The following is a 19957-nucleotide window of genomic DNA, read 5'->3' as shown; positions in this document are numbered from 1 at the left end:
CCCTCGTACAGAAACGAAGACCGGACACAGCAAAAATAAATTAATTAATTAATAAAACTCTTACCCCCAACATCTTCTTGGAAAAAAAAAAACTACCATATGATCTAGCAATCCCACTTCTGGGTATATACGCAAAAAAAATGAAAGCACAGTCTCAAAGAGGTATTTTCACACCCAAATTCACAGCAGCACACAGCAGCACCATTCACAGTGGGCAAGAAGTGAAAGCAACCAAAACATCCATGGATGAATAAATGGATAAACAAAATGTGGTATATGCATATAATGGAATATTATTTAGACTTTATGAGGAAGTAAATCCTGTCACATGGATGAACCTTGAGGACATTATGCTAAGTGAAATAACTTAGTCAAAAAGACAAATACTGTATGATTCCATTTATGTGAGGTATCTACAGTAGTCAAATTCAAAGAAGCAGAAAAAAGAACAGTAGTTACTAGGGGCTTGAGGGAGAGGGAGAAGGGAATTGTTTAACATGTATAGTTTCAGTTTTGCAAGATGAAAAAGGTTCCAGAAGAACATTTTCTGGAAATGTTTCATAACAATGTGAATATACTTAGCACTTCTGAACTGTACACATAAAAACAGTTAAAATGATAAATTTTATGTTGTATTTTTGCAATGAGATAAAGGCAGTTTGCTAAGAGTCTCTTCTCAGTATTAACTAAAAAATACAAGAACCAATTCTTCATTGTTAGCTCAAAGTTTAAAAATACAGGAAAAAATATTTTTCTATTACCGTGCTTTCTCAAATTCTGTACTTTAAATATCTCCTTTAATATATGTATAAGGCTATTCATGGTATCATTATTTTACTAGCAAAAAACTGGAAATGACAGAAGGAGGAAATAACTGAATAAACTATGCTGTACCCCCCAAAATGGAGTATTATAAAAGAAATGAAGAAATGTCTCTATTTCCTGCTATGGAATATTCTCCAGGACATATTATCAAGTAAAAAAAAAAAAAAAAAAGCAAGCACAGAAAGTATGCATAGTATGCCTTATTTATGAAAAGGGGAGTCTAAATTACCAGTATGTATGCTATTTTATTGCAGTTTTTAAAGGGAAAAAATAACCCCCAAACTAAATTTTTTTTAATTAATTTATTTTATTTTATTTATTTTTGGTTGTGTTGGGTCTTTGTTGATGTGCATGGGCTTTCTAGTTGCAGCGAGCGGGGGCTACTCTTTGTTGTGGTGTGCGGGCTTCTCACTGCGGTGGCTTCTCATTATGGAGCACACGCTATAGACGCGTGGGCTTCAGTAGCTGTGGCTCGCGGGCTCTAGAGCGCAGGATCAGTAGCTGTGGTGCACGGGCTTAGCTGCTCTGCGGCATGTGGGATCTTCCCAGACCGGGACTTGAATCCATGTCCCCTGCATTGGCAGGTGGATGCTTAACCACTGCACCACCAGGAAAGACCCCAAACTAATTTTTTAAACAGTTACCCATGTTAGAGAGAGGGAGTAGGGTAGAGAAGACAGGGATGGGAGCTAAACTTCTCTGAAGTGTTTTGTCTGGTAAAGGTCGCTTTGGAATTGTGTAAACATTTTACAAAATTATAAAATAAAAATAATTTCGCAAAATCTAAAGCAAAATGAAACAAATGAAGCTAATTTTACATCTGTTAGATGGTTTATCCATACAATGAGAAATTAAAAGTGACTTTAAAGCATAGACATTTGACTCTATATCCCTCGTGGGATATATAATGATGACCCAAAAAAACCAGAAATCTTAAAACACCTTGATAGCAATATCGATCCTGTTAGTTTGAAACTACACTGTATTCTCTCTATATATGTGTATACCCACATAAGAACAAACCAAAAATGTAATTAATTATGTTAATGAATTAAGAAATAAGATTTTCAGTGTAAGAGATACAAAAAGAAAAGAAACAATGTTTATCAGAATAACCTATGTGTTTTTTCTTAAGAAACAAAAAGTACTTCCTAGCTCTGTCCACTGAAAAGACCTTAAAAATACATCAACCTGTTAAGAATGAGTATCCCTAATGCCCACAGGTCTCTCAATTTTATTTCCTATTAAAAGGAAAGGGTCTCCTATTAGAAATGGCTGATTCCCAATCTGGGGCAGAAAATATACTAAATAAACCTGAAACATCTTATTGTACCTAAAAGCAAGGATGCTACAACAGTACCTGGATTATGACAAAAGGACTTCGGAGCCAATGTGAGATGTTTCCACTGGCCAAAGTGAAGTTGAGCACTACGACTTTGCCTACTTTGTTCTTTCCTTCCCTGCAAGTCTTCTTCATGCTCTTCCAATCTCCTGATCTCCTTCCTACCCACTGCTGTCCCTCTTGACACTGAACACCCACACACTCAAAACACTCTCCCAACCCCTTTTCTTCCTGTGCTACTGACCACAACTGTCTCATAATTTCCACCTAGAAATTTCACCAACTCATGAGAAGGAAATATTGTCACCTTTAAGCCTTGGTCCTATGCAGAACTTAGAAATATAGTTAAAGAAGTCAGAATCCTCCTAAATAAAGCCTGACCAAAAAAAAAGTCTAATTTTTGCAAATACTAGCACGTCTATCTCTACTTTAATCCTGCCACATTACCGTTCAGTTCCACAGAGTAACAGAACTGTAACTATAGTACAAGTATCTAATTCCCCAATGGATTACGCCCTACTCGAAGATTTCATCATATCCTATATTAGCACCTGTATTGCCTATAAAGAAACCCAATGGAAGCCATTAACTGAATAGTGATACCACAATTCTGGGGCTCCCTGACCCCCACATGTATTTCTTTCATCAAAAGTAAACATTTCGGGCTTCCCTGGTGGCGCAGTGGTTGAGAGTTCGCCTGCCGATGCAGGAGATGCGGGTTCGTGCCCCGGTCCGGGAAGATCCCACATGCCGCGGAGCGGCTGGGCCCGTGAGCCATGGCCGCTGAGCCCGTGAGCCATGGCCGCTGAGCCTGCGCGTACGGAGCCTGTGCTCCGCAACGGGAGAGGCTACAACAGTGAGAGGCCCACGAACGGCAAAGAAAAAAAAAAAAAAGTAAACATTTCATGGAATTCCCTAGTGGTCCAGTGGTTAGGACTCTGCACTTCCACTACAGAGGGCACGGGTTCAATCCCTGGTCAGGGAACTAAGATTCCACAAGCCGTGCAGTGCAGCCAAAAACAAACAAAAAAAAAGTAAACATTTCAGCTAAGGAGAGCGTGCAGAGAAAAGGGAACCCTCTTGCACTGTTGGTGGAATGTAAATTGATACAACTGCTATGGAGAACAGTATGGAGGGTCCTTAAAAAAACTAAAAATAGGGCTTCCCTGGTGGCGCAGTGGTTGAGAGTCCGCCTGCCGATGCGCACTGGTTAAGAATCTGCCTGCCAATGCAGGGGACATGGGTTCGAACCCTGGTCCAGGAAGATCCCACATGCCATGGAGCAACTAAGCCCGTGTGCCACAACTACTGAGCCTGTGCTCTAGAGCCCACGAGCCACAACTACTGAGCCCGTGTGCCTACAGCCCGTGCTCGGCAACAAGAGAAGTCACTGCAATGAGAAGCCCATGCACCACAACCAAGACCCAAAGGAGCCAAAGACAAATAAATAAAATAAATAAATTTATTAAAAAAAAAAAAAGAAACATGCACCCCAATGTTCATTGTGGCACTATTTACAATAGCCAGGTCATGGAAACAACCTAAATGCCCATTGACAGACGAATGGATAAAGAAGATATGGTACATATATACAACGGAATATTACTCAGCCATAAAAAGGAACGAAACCGGGTCATTTGTAGATATGTGAATGGACCTAGAGACTGTCACACAGAGTGAAGTAAGTCGGAAAGAGAAAAACAAATATTGTATATGAATGCATATATGTAGAATCTAGAAAAATGGTACAGATGAACCTGTTTGCAAGGCAGAAATAGAGACACACATAGAGAACAAATGTATGGACACCAAGGGGGAAAAGGAGGGATGAGATGAATTGGGAGATTGGGATTGACATATATACACTAATATGTATAAAATAACTAATGAGAACCTGCTGTATAGCACAGGGAACTCTACTTCACTTTGCTGTACAGTAGAAACTAACACAACATTGTAAAACAACTATACCCCAATTTAAAAAAAATAAATAAATTTCAGCTACAGACTCAACACATCCCTATCAAAACCCCAAGGACATTTTTCACAGAAATAGAACCAAAAAATTCTAAAAGTTTTATGAAACCACAAAAGACCCCAAATAGCCAAAGCAATACTGAGAGAAAAGAATAAAGCTGGAGGTATCACATGCCCTGATTTCAAACTAAATTACAAAGCCATAGTGATCAAAACAGCATGGTACTGGCAGAAAATGAGACATACATCAGTGGAACAGAATTTAGAGCCCAGAAAGAAACCCACACATATATGGACAATTAATTTATGACAAAGGAGCAAACATCATACAATGGAAGAAGGACAGTCTCTTCAACTCATTAGTTGGGAAAATTGGGACAATGGGACAGTTACATGCAAAAAGATGAAACTAGGCCATTATCTCACACCTTAAACAAAAATCAACACAAAACAGATTAAAGACCTCAATGTAAGGCCTGAAACCATAAAACTCCTAGAAGAAAACATAAGCAGCAGTACACTCTGACATCGGTCTGCACTCTATCTTTCTAGCTATACCTCCTCAGGTAAGGGAAACAAAAGCAAAAATAAACCAACAGGACTACATCAAACTAAAAAGCTCTTACACAGCAAAAAAAACCATCAACAAAATGAAAAGACAACCAACCTAATGAATGGGAAAAGAAATGAAATATCTGATAAGGGGTTAATATCCAAAAAATACAGACAACCCAATTAAACAACAACAACCAAAAAAACCCAATTAAAAAATGCAGGGGAGGGCTTCCCTGGTGGCGCAGTGGTTGAGAGTCCTCCTGCCGATGCAGGGGACACGGGTTCGTGCCCCGGTCCGGGAAGATCCCACATGCCACGGAGCGGCTGGGCCTGTGAGCCATGGCCGCTGAGCCTGCGCGTCCGGAGCCTGTGCTCCGCAACGGGAGAGGCCACAGCAGTGAGAGGCCTACATACCGCAAAAAAAAAAAAAAAAAGCAGGGGAGCTGAATAGGCATTTTTTCCAAAGACATTTTTTCATACAGATGGCCAACAGAATATGAAAAGATGTTCAACATCACTAATTATTAGGGAAATGTATATCAAAACACAATGAGACATCACCTCACGCCTGTTCGAATGGCTAGTATCAAAAAGGTAAGAAAAAACAAGTGTTGGTGAGGATGTGGAGAAAAGGAAAACCATATGCACTGTTGATGGGAATGCAAATTAGTGCAGCCTACTAAGGAAAACAGTATGGAGATTCCTCAAAAAATTAAGAATAAAATTCCCATATGATCCAGCTATCCCATTTTTGGGTATTTAATCCAAAGAATATGAAAAGACTAATTAGAAAAGATATACGCACCTCTATGTTCATTGTAGCATTTATTTTCAATAGCCAAGATATGGAAACAACCTAAGCCCCCAACAACAGATGAATGGATAAAGATGTGGTATTTTTACTCACTGGAATACTACTCAGTCATAAAAAAGGTGAACTCTTACCATCTGCTAAATGAGACAAGTCAGATGGAGAGATGTAAATACCATATGATTTCACTCATATGTGGAATATAAAAAACAAACAAACAAACAAATGAAATAAATGAGCAATCCAAAGCAAACCAAAAATGTAGATACAGAAAACAGTAGTGGTTACTTGAGGGTGAAATGGGTAAAATGGATCAACTGTACAGTAACAGATGGAAACTAAATTTTTGGTGGTGATCACACTGTAGGGTAAACAGAAGTAGAAATATAATGTTGTACACATGAAATATATGTTATAAACCAATGTTACCTCACTGAAAAACAAATTTTAAAAAAAGAAACTAAACATTTCATTCCTGTGGATTTAAGTGCAGCTCTCCTTAGCATATCTGTGAATATAAAGATGCTCAACAGCTGTTTGCTTCTTCTGAGAGGCCAAAACCCCTTAGAAACTAGGATTTACCTTTAAACAGGTACAATCTTCAAATCAGATCCTAAGTTTTAATATTCATATATCTTATAGAAACCACAAACTACCTTTGCTTGCTCTCATGATCTTTAAAAAGCTATAGAGGAGAAAACAAATAATACTGTTTTTATAAAATAATTTGAATCCCAAAATGAAAACTGGTATTTGCTAGAAGCAACAAAGCCAAAGCCAAGAGGTGGGCAACCACTAGGGAGGGCATAGTTATCATAGGCACAAGTCTTACTTACAAGTTGCTTTTCAGTTAACTCAGCTGTAAATTTAATATACTTACTTTCTCTATATTCTATTTCTGCTTCCTTACGAAGTTTTTTCTCTCTGGCAAGAGCTTCAGGGCTTCCCCAAACTTCCAAAGATCTATGTACACACGACCACCAACAATGACAATTTTAATGACTTTATTATAATCATATTTAAATCTAGATAACTAAAACTATATGAGAATTTAACAACAAAGCATAAGGTCCTTTAGGAAAAATATAAAGCACTTAAATTTTTCTAAATTAAATCTAAACAGTAAGAGTGAATTCAACAGCAAATTTTCTCATAAATTATGACTTTTTTTGCTAACTAGTACATACTAGCAACTCTCAGATAAATTTAGAAATGTAAAAATATTCTGCTTTTAAAACATGTCATTTTAAAAATTCTGAGTCTGTCTAAAATACATTTTTATTAATCCCAAATTCAGCTTGTATTTTTATTCTAAAAGAACTATATTCTTACTTTGCCTCCACATCTGATCTCAAGTATACAGTAAAGGACTCAGTATCTTCATGAGGACTTCGTCGTCTGATTTTTCGAAGTTGTTCTAGATCACTGAAGAAAGAAATATGTTGAATTTATTCAGACAAGGTTCATATGGTTCATGTACTTAAAAGGATTAAGGGCAGATAAAAGCCACTACACTGATCCTCATTTTAATAGCTAAATCTGTATAGCCTATAAAAAGCAGTTTAAAGATGACATTTTGTACACAAAAGTGACTTAGAGACAGTTGAAACACTAAGAATTATTCTTGATGCTCAATATAGATACCATAACATAATATGTAGAGAGTCAATTCCTTTATTAGTGCTTGCATTTTATCTGCTAGGGACACACCATTGCAATGTCTGATGTATGAAGAAAGAAAGTGAAAAGTGGAAAGAACATGGATTAGAGTATTATCCCTCTATTTAAGAATTTAAATTTAAAATTTACAGTCATTTGTTTATATCCAGATTAATACTAAGTGGTAATACCATTCATAGATACCAAGTTATAAAGAATATGTGTCAATTTCATGCTATTTAATTATTTTCCTTTCTCTTAAATTCTGAAAGGTTAATACATTCATCAAGTCACTGCTAAATAGTCATACTAAATTTGATCATTGGTCTTCCTAAGGAAAGTTTGTAATAGCAACGAAAAGACCTATAAATAAAAATCTGGGGCATATCCTGGTGGCCTAATAGTTAGGATTCCAGGCTCTCACTGCCGTAGCCTCGGTTCAATCCCTGGTCAGGGATAAGATCCTGCAAGCTGCATAGCACAGTCAAAAAATAAATAAATAAAAAGTAAAAATAAAATAAAGTAAGTTTAACAATCAACTATCACACATCAAAAAAAAGTCTGGCGCTTCCCTGGTGGCGCGGTGGTTGAGAGTCCGCCTGCCGATGCAGGGGACACGGGTTCGTGCCCCGGTCCGGGAAGATCCCACATGCCGCGGAGCAGCTAGGCCCGTGAGCCATGGCCGCTGAGCCTGCGCGTCCGGAGCCTGTGCTCCGCAACGGGAGGGGCCACAACAGTGAGAGGCCCGCGTACCGCAAAAAAAAAAAAAAAAAAAAAGTCTGGACCAAGTAACAAAAGATATATATTCTGGTTCCCTCTCTGTCACTGACTCACTAAATAAGCTACATCATCACTCTTTATTATGTTCCCTGGCCTATAATGTGGAGATAGCAATACTTAACCTACTTAACTCACAAAATTGTTGTATGTGAAACAGAATATAGTTTTATATCATTATTATAATTGGTTGTTGTTTCAATAGTTATGGAAGTTATAAAACTGATTACAGGAATCCTTATTTCTTGATATTATACCATAGATCATATGACCATGGGCTGGGGGTGGGGTGGGGTGGGGGAGGCTAGATCATCTGATGTCGAAATTACCAAGATATCTTGCACATAAATATGGTTTTTCTAGGTAAACACACAAAAGAGGGGGAAAAGTTTAAATTTGTGGAAAATACCTCACTAAATCTCTTTAATTACAAGAAAATTAATAACAAGATACCAGAGAGAAGGAAAATAATTTATACTCAACGTGAATCACAGCTGGAGTGTGAACATAAACATAATAAAACTGCTTTACCAAAAAAACCAAAATTTTAAAGTTATACAAATATGCAAATAAACTTATTGATAGTTTTACTACATATTAACATAACAATAAACTCCCAAGGTTCTTGTGTGACCCAAAGATATTGAAGAACCTACCTTTTTGAGTTAAAGGAGCCAAGAAACACTGGAACTGCTCGTGCTGGAGCAGCCTTCAGTTTAGTAAGCTAAAAATTGTAACTTTTTTTTTTTTTTCACGGTACGCGGTCCTCTCACTGTTGTGGCCTCTCCCATTGCGGAGCACAGGCTCCGGACGCATAGGCCCAGCGGCCATGGCTCACGGGCCCAGCCGCTCCGCAGCATGTAGGATCTTCCCAGACCGGGGCACGAACCCGCGTCCCCTGCATCGGCAGGAGGACTCTCAACCACTGTGCCACCAGGGAAGCCCCAAAATTGTAACATTTTTTTAACTGAATAAAAATACTTCTTGAATTTAGGAAGGAACCATGGTAAAGTTTCCACATGGATGTTAGCGGGTTAACAAATTCTAGGAAATAACTGGTTATTTAGATTTAGATAGAACAAACTACCCCATTTTTAAAAAATTACCGTACCTGGATTTGAGGCAGAACTCATTCATTGCTCTGACTCCAGTGATGAAATTATTCTGAGTGTACTTTGGTCCATATTCCCTCTTTTTAAGGACTGCTTTGACTAAAACCAAAAATATAGGAAAACATACTAAATATGTACATTGGAAGTCACATTTGAAGATGAACATATGCTGAGTTTTAAGTGGATTCACTAATGAATTCCACAGAAAACTGTTTTTCCTGATGTACTGAATGGCGACAGAAAAAAAAAAGTTTACTCCAAGTACAGAACAGGACAGAATTACACTTGTACCCACTCAGCTTTATCTCCATAGTTCATCAGTAACTGATGACAAAATGTCAACCCTTTGTCTAAAGGATACCTTATATAGGTATTACTGGTCTGTTTAAATCGTACTAGTACAATTTAAATTGCTTAGGGTCTAAATGAAAATGAACTGAAGTTTCAATAAAAAATTAGACGTTGGTTCGGTGTTTTACAAACACTGGTGAAACCAGCATTTCATAAAAAATGAAAATAGAAAGTAATCAAAGAGTACTGCACATAATGAAGAACAAGCACTTTTTGTGAAAACTTGTTTCAGTTACATATAGTAATCTATATATATACTAGATCATTAGTATTTCTTAAGTGGGTTGCAGTCAAAAAAGTCTGAAAGTCATTGGGCAATTTCACATAATGTAACGAAGATGAAGTAACTATAAGGAACATTTTTATCAGTTAAAAATTATAGGAAGTTAATTATAGACTATAGGTAAAATACTGCCTTCTAAATTTTTCCTATTATCAAGTATCAACCTGTTCATAAAAAAGCCAGAGACATCAATAATAAAATAAAATACCAGTTTGGCATCAATTATAGTCTATGAATTAAAAATTACAGTCAACATTGGTCTGTTCATTTTTATAGTGAGACTTTTGGTCACAAAACACAAATAACATAAGCAAACCTCTGAAAATTGTTACCTAGCCACTTCATATTCTATTCTAATGTCTAGTAACTATTGAGTTTTCTATTGTACTTACAAGTTGTAAGAATAAATTAAGACTAAAATTATCCATCACTACAGTAGGTAAAAAGAATCTTAAAATAACACACGAACTATGAAAATCAAAGGCACAAATAATAGTTAACAAGAACATTTCAAAAATAAAGTTCAATATAAAAACCAAAACCTTGTTTGAAAAAAAGTATATAAAGAAGTTCAGGTTTCTTTTTGCATGAGTTTCTCTAAACTACCTTACTCTAAAAATCCTAAAATTCTAAGTCCAAATAAACTTCTCTGGATCAGAGAGGAGAATTACATTGCTCTTCAAAAAGATTAGGTTTTTTTTTACATTACTTTTTAATAATTTCTTCAAAGTAGCTAGAAATCCCTGTTGGCCTGTCCTAGCCCAGATTACTGATGGTAAGACAACATTAAGTAGTCTTAATTGTGACTGTACACTATCATCTCCAAAGTTATCCTAGAAAAGAAGTCCCATTTTTAGCACAATCTTATAGGGAGGAAACTAAGGCTCAGAGAAATAAAGTAAACTGCCCAAAGTCATACAGCTAGTATGTCCTGAAGTTACAAATTGAATCCACTTTCATCTGACGCCAAAGCCATGGTGCTCCTAATCACAGAATTAGTACCTCCATGAAACATGCTACTTTGGAGATGGAAGCCATAGCGCGTTATAAAGAAGAGAGCTGCAAACAAGAATTCCTTCATCACTCAATCACTCCCAGAAAAGGAAATCAGACAAGAATGTCCAAACTCTACCTGGATTTGAACAAGCTGTAGGTGTTGGCCTCTTGTTCTTTATTAGTCACATTACTTTTCTAAAAATGATAAAGCAATTGATGATTTTTATTTGCCATTACTCCTTTCTTTGGGCTTTTGAAAAAAGAACTTGCATAAAATTTAAGACTAAAATGCAAAGTAAACTTCAGTAGAAAATTAGTTTATAAATAGAATAAATCCTTATGGTCAATATATTTAAAGAAAAATGAACATACCCTTATAACTATAAAGAGCTCTATATAAACTAACTTTATATATTTAATTCAAAACACCATTATAATAAAAAATAGAATAAAATATATTTACCTCTTACTTGGAGAGGTTCTTGCTTAATAAGTGGAGCTTTCAGTTCTGCACCAATATTCTCTGCTGTAAAGTTCATTTTTAAAAAGATATTAAGCAGTTGTTTTCATACAAACCTATAAACTTAATTAATATTAGCTGACAATCTGGCAACGTATAAAAAAGATAATATTATCACATGGGCTTCCCTGGTGGCGCAGTGGTTGAGAGTCTGCCTGCCGATGCAGGGGACATGGGTTCGTGCCCTGGTCCGGGAAGATCCCACATGCCGCGGAGCGGCTGGGCCCGTGAGCCATGGCCGCTGAGCCTGCGCGTCCGGAGCCTGTGCTCCGCAAGGGGAGAGGCCACGACAGTGAGAGGCCCGTGTACCACAAAAAAAAAAAAAAAAAAAGATAATATTATCACAGACCAAGTTGGATTTATCCTAGGAATGAAAGAGTAGTTAAACATTAGAAAAGCTATTAATTCCCCTCATTAACAGATTGAAGGAGAAAAACTATAGAATCATTTCAGGAGCTAAACAAAGAGCATTTAATAAAATTCAGCACCCATGCAAGTTTCAAACCTTTTTAAGAAAATTAGGACAAAAAGGAATTTCCTTAAAGGGTAAAGCAAACCTATAACAAACATTGCATTCAATGGTGAAAATTTAGATGCATCACTTTAAAACAAGGGCACATGCTGTCGATTCTTCCACCCAAAACTGTTCTATAGATACTATTCAATGAAGAAAGGATGACGATTAAGTGGTTATTGGAACAACCGTACAACTCCCTCCCCTCCAAAAAATTTAACGAAAGAAAACTGGAATCTACCTCACACCATAAACAACCAATTCCAGGTAAATTAATGACTTAAATAGGAGAAGATATATCCAGCAAATATAATCAACAAAGGATAACTATCAAGAATATTTAAGAATTCCTCCAGATCTATTAACAAAAAGACAACCCATTAGAAAAAATAAGGGCAGAAGACAAGAACAAACTTGCACAGGAAAGGAAATACAAATAACCAATAAACATATGAAGAGATGATAGCCTCGGGCTTCCCTGGTGGCGCAGTGGTTGAGAGTCCGCCTGCCGATGCAGGGCACGCGGGTTCGTGCCCCGTTCCGGGAAGATCCCACATGCCGCGGAGCGGCTGGGCCCGTGAGCCATGGTCGCTGAGCCTGCGCATCCGGAGTCTGTGCTACGCAACGGGAGAGGCCACAACAGTGAGAGGCCCGCGTACCGCAAAAAAAAAAAAAAAAAAGAAAAAAAAAGAATCCACCTGCCAATGCAGGGGACACGGGTTCGAGCCCTGGTCCGGGAAGATCCCACATGCTGCGGAGCAACTAAACCCGTGCACCACAACTACTGACCCTGCGCTCTAGACCCCACGAGCCACAATTACTGAGCCCGTGTGCCACAACTACTGAAGCCCACGTGCCTAGAGAGCCCGTGCTCTGCAACAAGAGAAGTCACCGCAATGAGAAGCCCGCATACCGCAATGAAGAGTAGCTCCCGCTCCCCACAACTAGAGGAAGCCCTCCTGCAGCTTGCAAATAAACAATAAATAAATAAATAAAATAAAAAGGTTTTAAAAAGAAGAATGCAAGGTTCTCAGGTTAGGTGGTAAATTCCCAGGCGTTGATTTTATTATGCTTTCTAACTTACATATACATAGCATGTATTCTTTTATATGTATCAAATATTTTGTAATAAAAATCTCACCCTTAAAACCTTTTATCATATCTTCATTCAATAATATAACATTTTGGAGCTTATTAACAATAGCTAACATTTACTAAGTATGTGCCATGTGCCACATACAGTACACTATGTGTTTTACCTGCATTATTTCATTTAATCCTCACAAAACTGCTCTGAGGTAAGTACTATTATTATCTTCATCTTATTCAGGAAGTTTTGGAACTTCCCTCAAAGTCACACAGCTAGTATTTTAAACATGGAAGCACAGTCAGGATTGAAACCCAAGTCATTTCGATTAGTCTCCTCTCTTAACCACTTTCCTACATTACCTCTATGTTTAAAATAATAATTGATTTATAAGTAGATATTTGTGTATTTTTGGGAAAAGAGGATAGAAGTGAAAACTGGATCAGCAACATGAAGATCACTGGCAACCTTCTGACAACAGCAGTTTCAGCAGGAAGAGTAGGGACAGAGCAACAGGTTGAGGTGAGAATGGGAGATGAGGAAGTGAAAGCAATATCTAGACTTCCAGTAAGAGCTGGAAAAGAGGATGGAATCAAGGAAATATTGATTTTATTTTATATAGAGGTGGAAATGATGAAATAAATGGAAATGAACCATTTCTACATATTTAGAATATGAGTATATATAAATGATAGGCAACACCATGAAAGCTGACTGACTACTTGGTTACCTGATTTAGACTTCTGCCACCTTATCGTCTGACTTCGGTTTACCATCCTTTTTTTCCTTTGCTTTTATTTTTCTTTTGCCTTTCTTGCCATCTGTTAGATTTATAAAGTTTTCTATATCCTCCTCTCACCCCACGCCCATGCTGGTTTCAAATTTATAAGATTATAGTTCTACTGTTTTCATGATTCCATTTAGAAATTTAACATACATACTTTCCTATAAATCTTTCTAACCATCTGTTATTCCCCATCTCTACCTTCCTCTGAACAAGAAAAAAACCTTTAACCACTGAAAACTTCTTCTATCTTATTACTCTTGACTAAAATTGTAGCATTTAATATAAAATGTTTATGATTTTTACTATCAATAATTAACTTTCCAACACATTTTATCCACTTCTTGCTTTTCACTGTCCCTTTTATATCCCAACGCTTCTTTCCCTGAGTTTACTCTGCATCTTATGGAAATACATATTTGAATAGTTTTTTTTTAATGTGGGTAGGTTAGTAGTAAATGATAGTCATCTTTATATATGTGAAATGTTTTTATTTTGCCTTCCCTCTAGAATGATTATTTAGACAAGTATAAAATTCTAGGGTAACATTTATTTTTCCTCTTACCCTTTCATGGCTATTACTCCAAATCACTCCTCCCTTATTTTCTGCATATTGTTGCAGATAAAAAGTCTACTTCAAGAGAGCAACAATTGTACTGATAGCAGGCCGACTTTCTCTTTGGCAACTTTTAAGTTGGGTTGTTTCTTGTTTCAGTTTTGAAATCTATGGGTTTCTTTTCATTTACCCTGTTTAGTACTAAAAGTGTATTTTTGATCTGAAGATCCTTGTTTTTCTCAAATTCTGAAAAATTCTCATCCATTATCTCTTTATATATAATTTCTACACCATTTCTCTAGTCTCTCTCTCTCTCTCTGAAATGCCTATTAAATATAGGCTAGAGCTTCATGCCTTTTTAAAGCTTTTTCATTTTCCTGGAAAATCTTTTTGCTTTCCTATGCTCATTCAGGGTGAATTTCAATTTACTAATTCTCTACTTGACTATGGCTATTTAATCTATTAAATTCTTACTTTAGTGATCACACTTTTATTTGTAAGCTCTATAGTTGGTTCTTTCCCAGATTTCCTTGTTCTGCTTTTATTTCTGCCAGTTTGTGTTTCAAAATATGAGTACTCCTCAAGTCCATTCTCTACGTCTGTGTCTCTATTCTGTCCTGCCCCTGTCTGTGTCTCTATTCCTGTCCTGCCCCTACGTTCATCAGAACCATTTTTTTTTTCAGATTCCATATGTGTGTTAACATACGGTATTTGTTTTTCTCTTTCTGACTTACTTCACTCTGTATGACAGACTCTAGGTCCATCCACCTCACTACAAATAACTCAATTTCGTTTCTTTTTATGGCTGAGTAATATTCCATTGTATATATGTGCCACATCTTCTTTATCCATTCATCTTGTTGATGGACACTTAGGTTGCTTCCTACATGGTATGTTTTGATAACCAAAATGTGCAGAAAATCCCAAAAGACTTTAACTATTCATCAGATCCTAAGTAGGTTATGATGGCATATTAGTTAAAAAAAAAAAAAAAAGGCTTTAAAACACTTCTATTTAATTAATTAATAACTATGGCTTATAACATTTGACATTGATCAGTTAAATAACTGATATTTTATTTTTGTCTACCTACACAGCAAACTAATTCTAAAGTATCTTTATCTATAGAATCTATATATCAATTACTTAAAAATTTTGTTTTGGGGAATACAGCCCTGGGCAGAGAAAAGTGAAGGGACAGAGTGGTAGAATAATAAGCTTTCAACACTCACCTAGTGTCTGAACAACTGAAATATACTGTCTAAAGTTTCACAGACAACCCTCCTTTCTACAATGATCAAAGTCATTCAAACAAATCACATAAAATAAGTTGCTCTAAAATAGATACTTTTTTTTTTTTTTTTGCGGTATGCGGGCCTCTCACTGTTGTGGCCTCTCCCGTTGCAGAGCACAGACTCCAGACGCGCAGGCTCAGCTGCCATGGCTCATGGGCCCAGCCACTCCACGGCATGTGGGATCTTCCCGGACCGGGGCACGAACCCACGTCCCCTGCATCGGCAGGCGGACTCTCAACCACTGCGCCACCAGGGAAGCCCTAAAACTGATACTTCTGGATATTCTTCTCACCACAAACTGTCTAGACATTACTAATTATATAGTGTTACGAATCACAGGGAGGTTCCTGGTTGCCTAGTGGTTAGGATTCTGGGCTTTCACTGACATGGCCCAGGTTCAATCCCTTGTTGGGGAACTGAGATTCCACAAGCCACCCAGTGCAGGAAAAAAGAATCACAAACAAGAAATGCTAGTAAATGGCTCAAACACATGTATGAATACTTTTTTTGCACACCACCATCTTAATAAACTTACACTGGATCACTGGAGTAGAATCTTTATGATTTCAATAAGTAACCAGACATTCTATCCATGAATATCTCTAGAAGTTTGTTTTAAGCTCAAGCCCTGGCTGTTTGCCACACATCTGCTGTCATTAGCAAAATTAAAACTGATTTTACTAAAATTTAAAACATTTGAATGCTCCTTAAAAACTTAAGGATTCCTTAGCAAGTCTCTGCCTCTTAATGAGCTGTTTCTGACTTTATCATGTGATCTGAATTATTCAGAAGTCGATCTCAAACTCTTAAATATACAAATTATCTTTCAATCAAGCAATTACTTGCTGTCTATCTGATGGTTAACAAGGTCTAATTTGGCCTAAGCAAATTCTGAAAACTTGAGCCCAAAATAAAACAATCAATAAACAATGTACTCCGAATATAATAAAATAAACTAACATCTTAATTTCAGTCAGCAGAGAAAAAAGAAACCTAGTCACAGATTTCACTTTCAAACCTTCTGTATAGTGGAACCAACATTAAATATTTTTGCCTGAGTCGATGTTCATCTCAGAAAAGCATTATAACATGTTTTACCTTTAATTATATTATTTCATCATCTGTTTCTTCTCCCATTTCAATGTTCTAATAAATATGCTTATTTCTGGAACTTAGGAACTCATGACACCCTCCATTCCTTCATCCTCTAATATCAAACTCTCAATCAATATTTACCCCAGCAGCTCTCCATCACCACAAGGAAAAGAGAAGAAACTGGCTAAAACTGCATCGTAAGCCCAAAAGAAGATGAGGCTTAGGGAAAAGGATGAAAAACAGGCATCATAAACATAAACACAGGTTTCTCAAGGAATCTGTAAAATCTTCCCTGTGAAAGACATCCGACTATAGGAAAGACAGTCTTGAAATATTTATTATTCTTCTTCAAATACTCTCTTCTCCTAACACCACACTCTGCTTGGCTTTTCTTTTACCTCTCCAGACTGCACCTCCTCAAGTATTCTTTGCAAGCTCCTCCTCTTCCACTTGTCCCTTACTCACTGGGGATTCTGTACTAGCTCTTATCTCCCCAATCTAAACTCTCTCCCTATACTGTCTCAAACACACTCATGACTTCAGTTACCACCTAGGTGTAGCTAATAACTCCTAAATCTCTATCCCCAGGTTAGAACTCTATGCATTCACTTATTTACAAAATATTAAACCCCTACCATGGGCAAGCCACTGCTCTAGGCACTGAAGTTCCTGCTATCACGAGGCTTGTAAACGGGGGGAAAAATAAAGCAGATACTGAAAATATCAGTCAGTAGTAAGTGCTAACTACACAGAGAATTAAAATGAGTGTAATATTAAAGACTGACTGGGTGTGCAGAGCTGACATGTCATTTAAGATGTAAATGACCAGGACTTCCCTGGTGGCGCAGTGGTTATGAATTTGCCTGCCAATGCAGGGGACATGGGTTCAAGCCCTGGTCCAGGAAGATCCCACATGCCGCAGGGCAACTAAGCCTGTGCACCACAACTACTGAGCCTGTGCTCTAGAGCCCACAAGCCACAACTACTGAGCCTGCGTGCTGCAACTACTGAAGCCGCGAGCCTACAGCCCGTGCTCCACAATGAGAAGCCACCGCAATGAGAAGCCCGCGCACCGCAACGAAGAGTAGCCCCCGCTCACCACAACCAGAGAAAGCCGGCGCGCAACAACAAAGAAACAACGCAGCCAAAAATAAAATAAATTTAAAAATAGGGCTTCCCTGGTGGTGCAGTGGTTGAGAGTCCGCCTGCCGATGCAGGGGACGCGGGGTCGTGCCCTGGTCCGGGAGGATCCCACATGCCGCAGAGCGGCTGGGCCCATGAGCCATGGCCACTGAGCCTGCGCGTCCGGAGCCTGTGCTCCGTAGTGGGAGAGGCCGCAGCAGTGAGAGGCCCGCGTACCGTAAATAAATCAATTAATTAATTAAGCACATAAATAAATAAATAAGTTTATTTATTTATTTATATTTTAAAAAAGATGTAAATGACCAAAACGGTCAGCCACATGAAGAAGGGCATCTTGGAAAGAAAAAGCAACTAGAGCACACACCCTAAAACAAGAATAAGTTTGGTATTTTCTAAGAACCAAAAGGAGACTGGTTTGGCTGAAATATAATGAGAAAGTAAGAGTGGAATTAAGGAGGCCCGGGAGAGGCTACTGCACTAATCCAGCCAAAAGATCATGTCTCACAGTAGAAAAGTAGTATAACCAACTGCCTACTAGTCATCTGCTAAGATGCCCCAGAGGCACCTATGATTCAGATGTCCAAGAATGAATCCTCACCTTCTCATTAATATATACTCCAGCTTTGGTATTCCTGATTTTATTTTTTTATAGATTAATTATTTTATTTATTTACTTTTGGCTGTGCTGGGTCTTCGTTGCTGCACACGGGCTTTCTCTAGTTGCAGCGAGTGGGGGCTACTCTTCGTTGCAGTACGCAGGCTTCTCATTGCGGTGGCTTCTCTTGTTGTGGAGCACGGGCTCTAGGCGCACGGGCTTCAGTAGTTGCAGTACGCAGGCTCAGTAGCTGTGGCTCACAGGCTCTAGAACACAGGCTCAGTAGTTGTGGCGCACAGGCTTAGTTGCCCTGCGGCATGTGGGATCTTCCCAGACCAAGGATCAACCCACGTCCCCTGCATTGGCAGGCAGATTCTTAACCACTGCACCACCAGAGAAGTCCCTTAATTTTAGAAATCAATGAAATCACCGACACAATCACCCAATCCAATCCAGTAACCATGCACTGTCCTTTACTTGACCCTCTCTCTTTCAGTCCCCCAAATTCAATCACCAGGTCTTAATTACTCAGCTCCTAAATCTCTTGTGTTTACCTACTCCCTTAAAAAAATCATTGACATTAACCTAGACTACAGCCTCATTTGTATTACTGTTTTCAGTCTCCCTCCTTTGCAATGTTTTCCAGTCTGCATCTAGTTATCTTTCTAAAATCTTAAATCTGATTAAGTACTTCCTCTACTTAAAATACTCCAATAGATTCCCACTGCCTACAAAACAGCCCAAACTCCTAAACAAAACCCTAATCTGACTACTGTTTACCTCTTGAGTTTCACCCCTTGTACTTTCAAAACTACCAACCCCACCACGAGATCCTCTACTCACTAGTCTAGACACACTAAGTTACTTGCAGTGTTACCTTTTTTCTCCACCATTCATCACACCAATGCCTACTTTCAGGTCACTAATTAGATATCATTTCCTATGGAAACCTTCCTCAACCACTGAAGACTCAGTTAGGTGCCCCTCCAGCACACAGTATTTCTTCTATCACAGTACTTACTATACTTTTTTTTGCTTAATTTTCTATTTTAGTAATAAAGAGAATATAAACTCAGAGAGTCATTCTCATTTGCTGCCATATAAAAAGTGCTCAATAAATACTTCTTGAATAAATTAATGAATAAATGAGTAAATAAAGGACTTCTTCTTTTTTTTTTTTTTTTTGCGGTACGCAGGCCTCTCACTGTTGTGGCCTCTCCTGTTGCGGCACACAGGCTCCGGACATGCAGGCTCAGCGGCCATGGCTCACGGGCCCAGCCGCTCTGCGGCATGTAGGATCCTCCTGGACCGGGGCATGAACCCGCGTCCCCTGCATTGGCAGGCAGACTCTCAACCACTGTGCCACCAGGGAAGCCCCAAGGACTTCTTTTTAATGCTGCACAGCAGACTAGGAAAAAAAAACTCTTCAAATGCATTGCTAAGCTAGCAAAATGATGTGAAGAGGGCAAAAATGAAGGGAAAGCAGGACCTCTGCAGAATAAGAGAGCAGACCAAAGCCAGTTTTTTCCCTGATGATTTCTGTTGAAGCTTACATTCTTTGAGATTCTACTTCCACAGCTGCAAGTGGCATGGGAGAACAAAGAATAAAACTAGGTTCTGCTAAAGATGGAGAGTCTAACAGGAGATACCCAGAAAAAAAGCTAGACACCTGGCATTACT

The 19957-nt window shown here is 38.2% G+C and overlaps 1 protein-coding gene across 2 annotated transcripts in view; it reads right to left on the bottom strand.

Moving 5' to 3' along the window:
• Positions 1 to 19957, bottom strand: part of SLC30A9 (solute carrier family 30 member 9) — a 74218-nt gene that overhangs the window by 40292 nt on the left and 13969 nt on the right. For both annotated transcript variants that reach the window (XM_082838551.1, XM_082838552.1), the window contains exons 3-6: positions 11152 to 11214; positions 9058 to 9157; positions 6843 to 6935; positions 6391 to 6473 (exon numbers count right to left, since the gene is read on the bottom strand). In XM_082838551.1, coding sequence (XP_082694677.1) covers positions 6391 to 6473; positions 6843 to 6935; positions 9058 to 9157; positions 11152 to 11214 — 339 coding nt within the window. The remainder of the gene's footprint in view (positions 1 to 6390; positions 6474 to 6842; positions 6936 to 9057; positions 9158 to 11151; positions 11215 to 19957) is intronic.

The sequence above is a fragment of the Leucopleurus acutus genome, assembly GCF_964270905.1.
Source record: "Leucopleurus acutus genome assembly, chromosome: 4".
Taxonomy (NCBI): Eukaryota; Metazoa; Chordata; class Mammalia; order Artiodactyla; family Delphinidae; genus Leucopleurus; species Leucopleurus acutus.
Note: the sequence above shows the minus strand (reverse complement) of the source record. Positions and strands in the feature narration are given on the sequence as shown.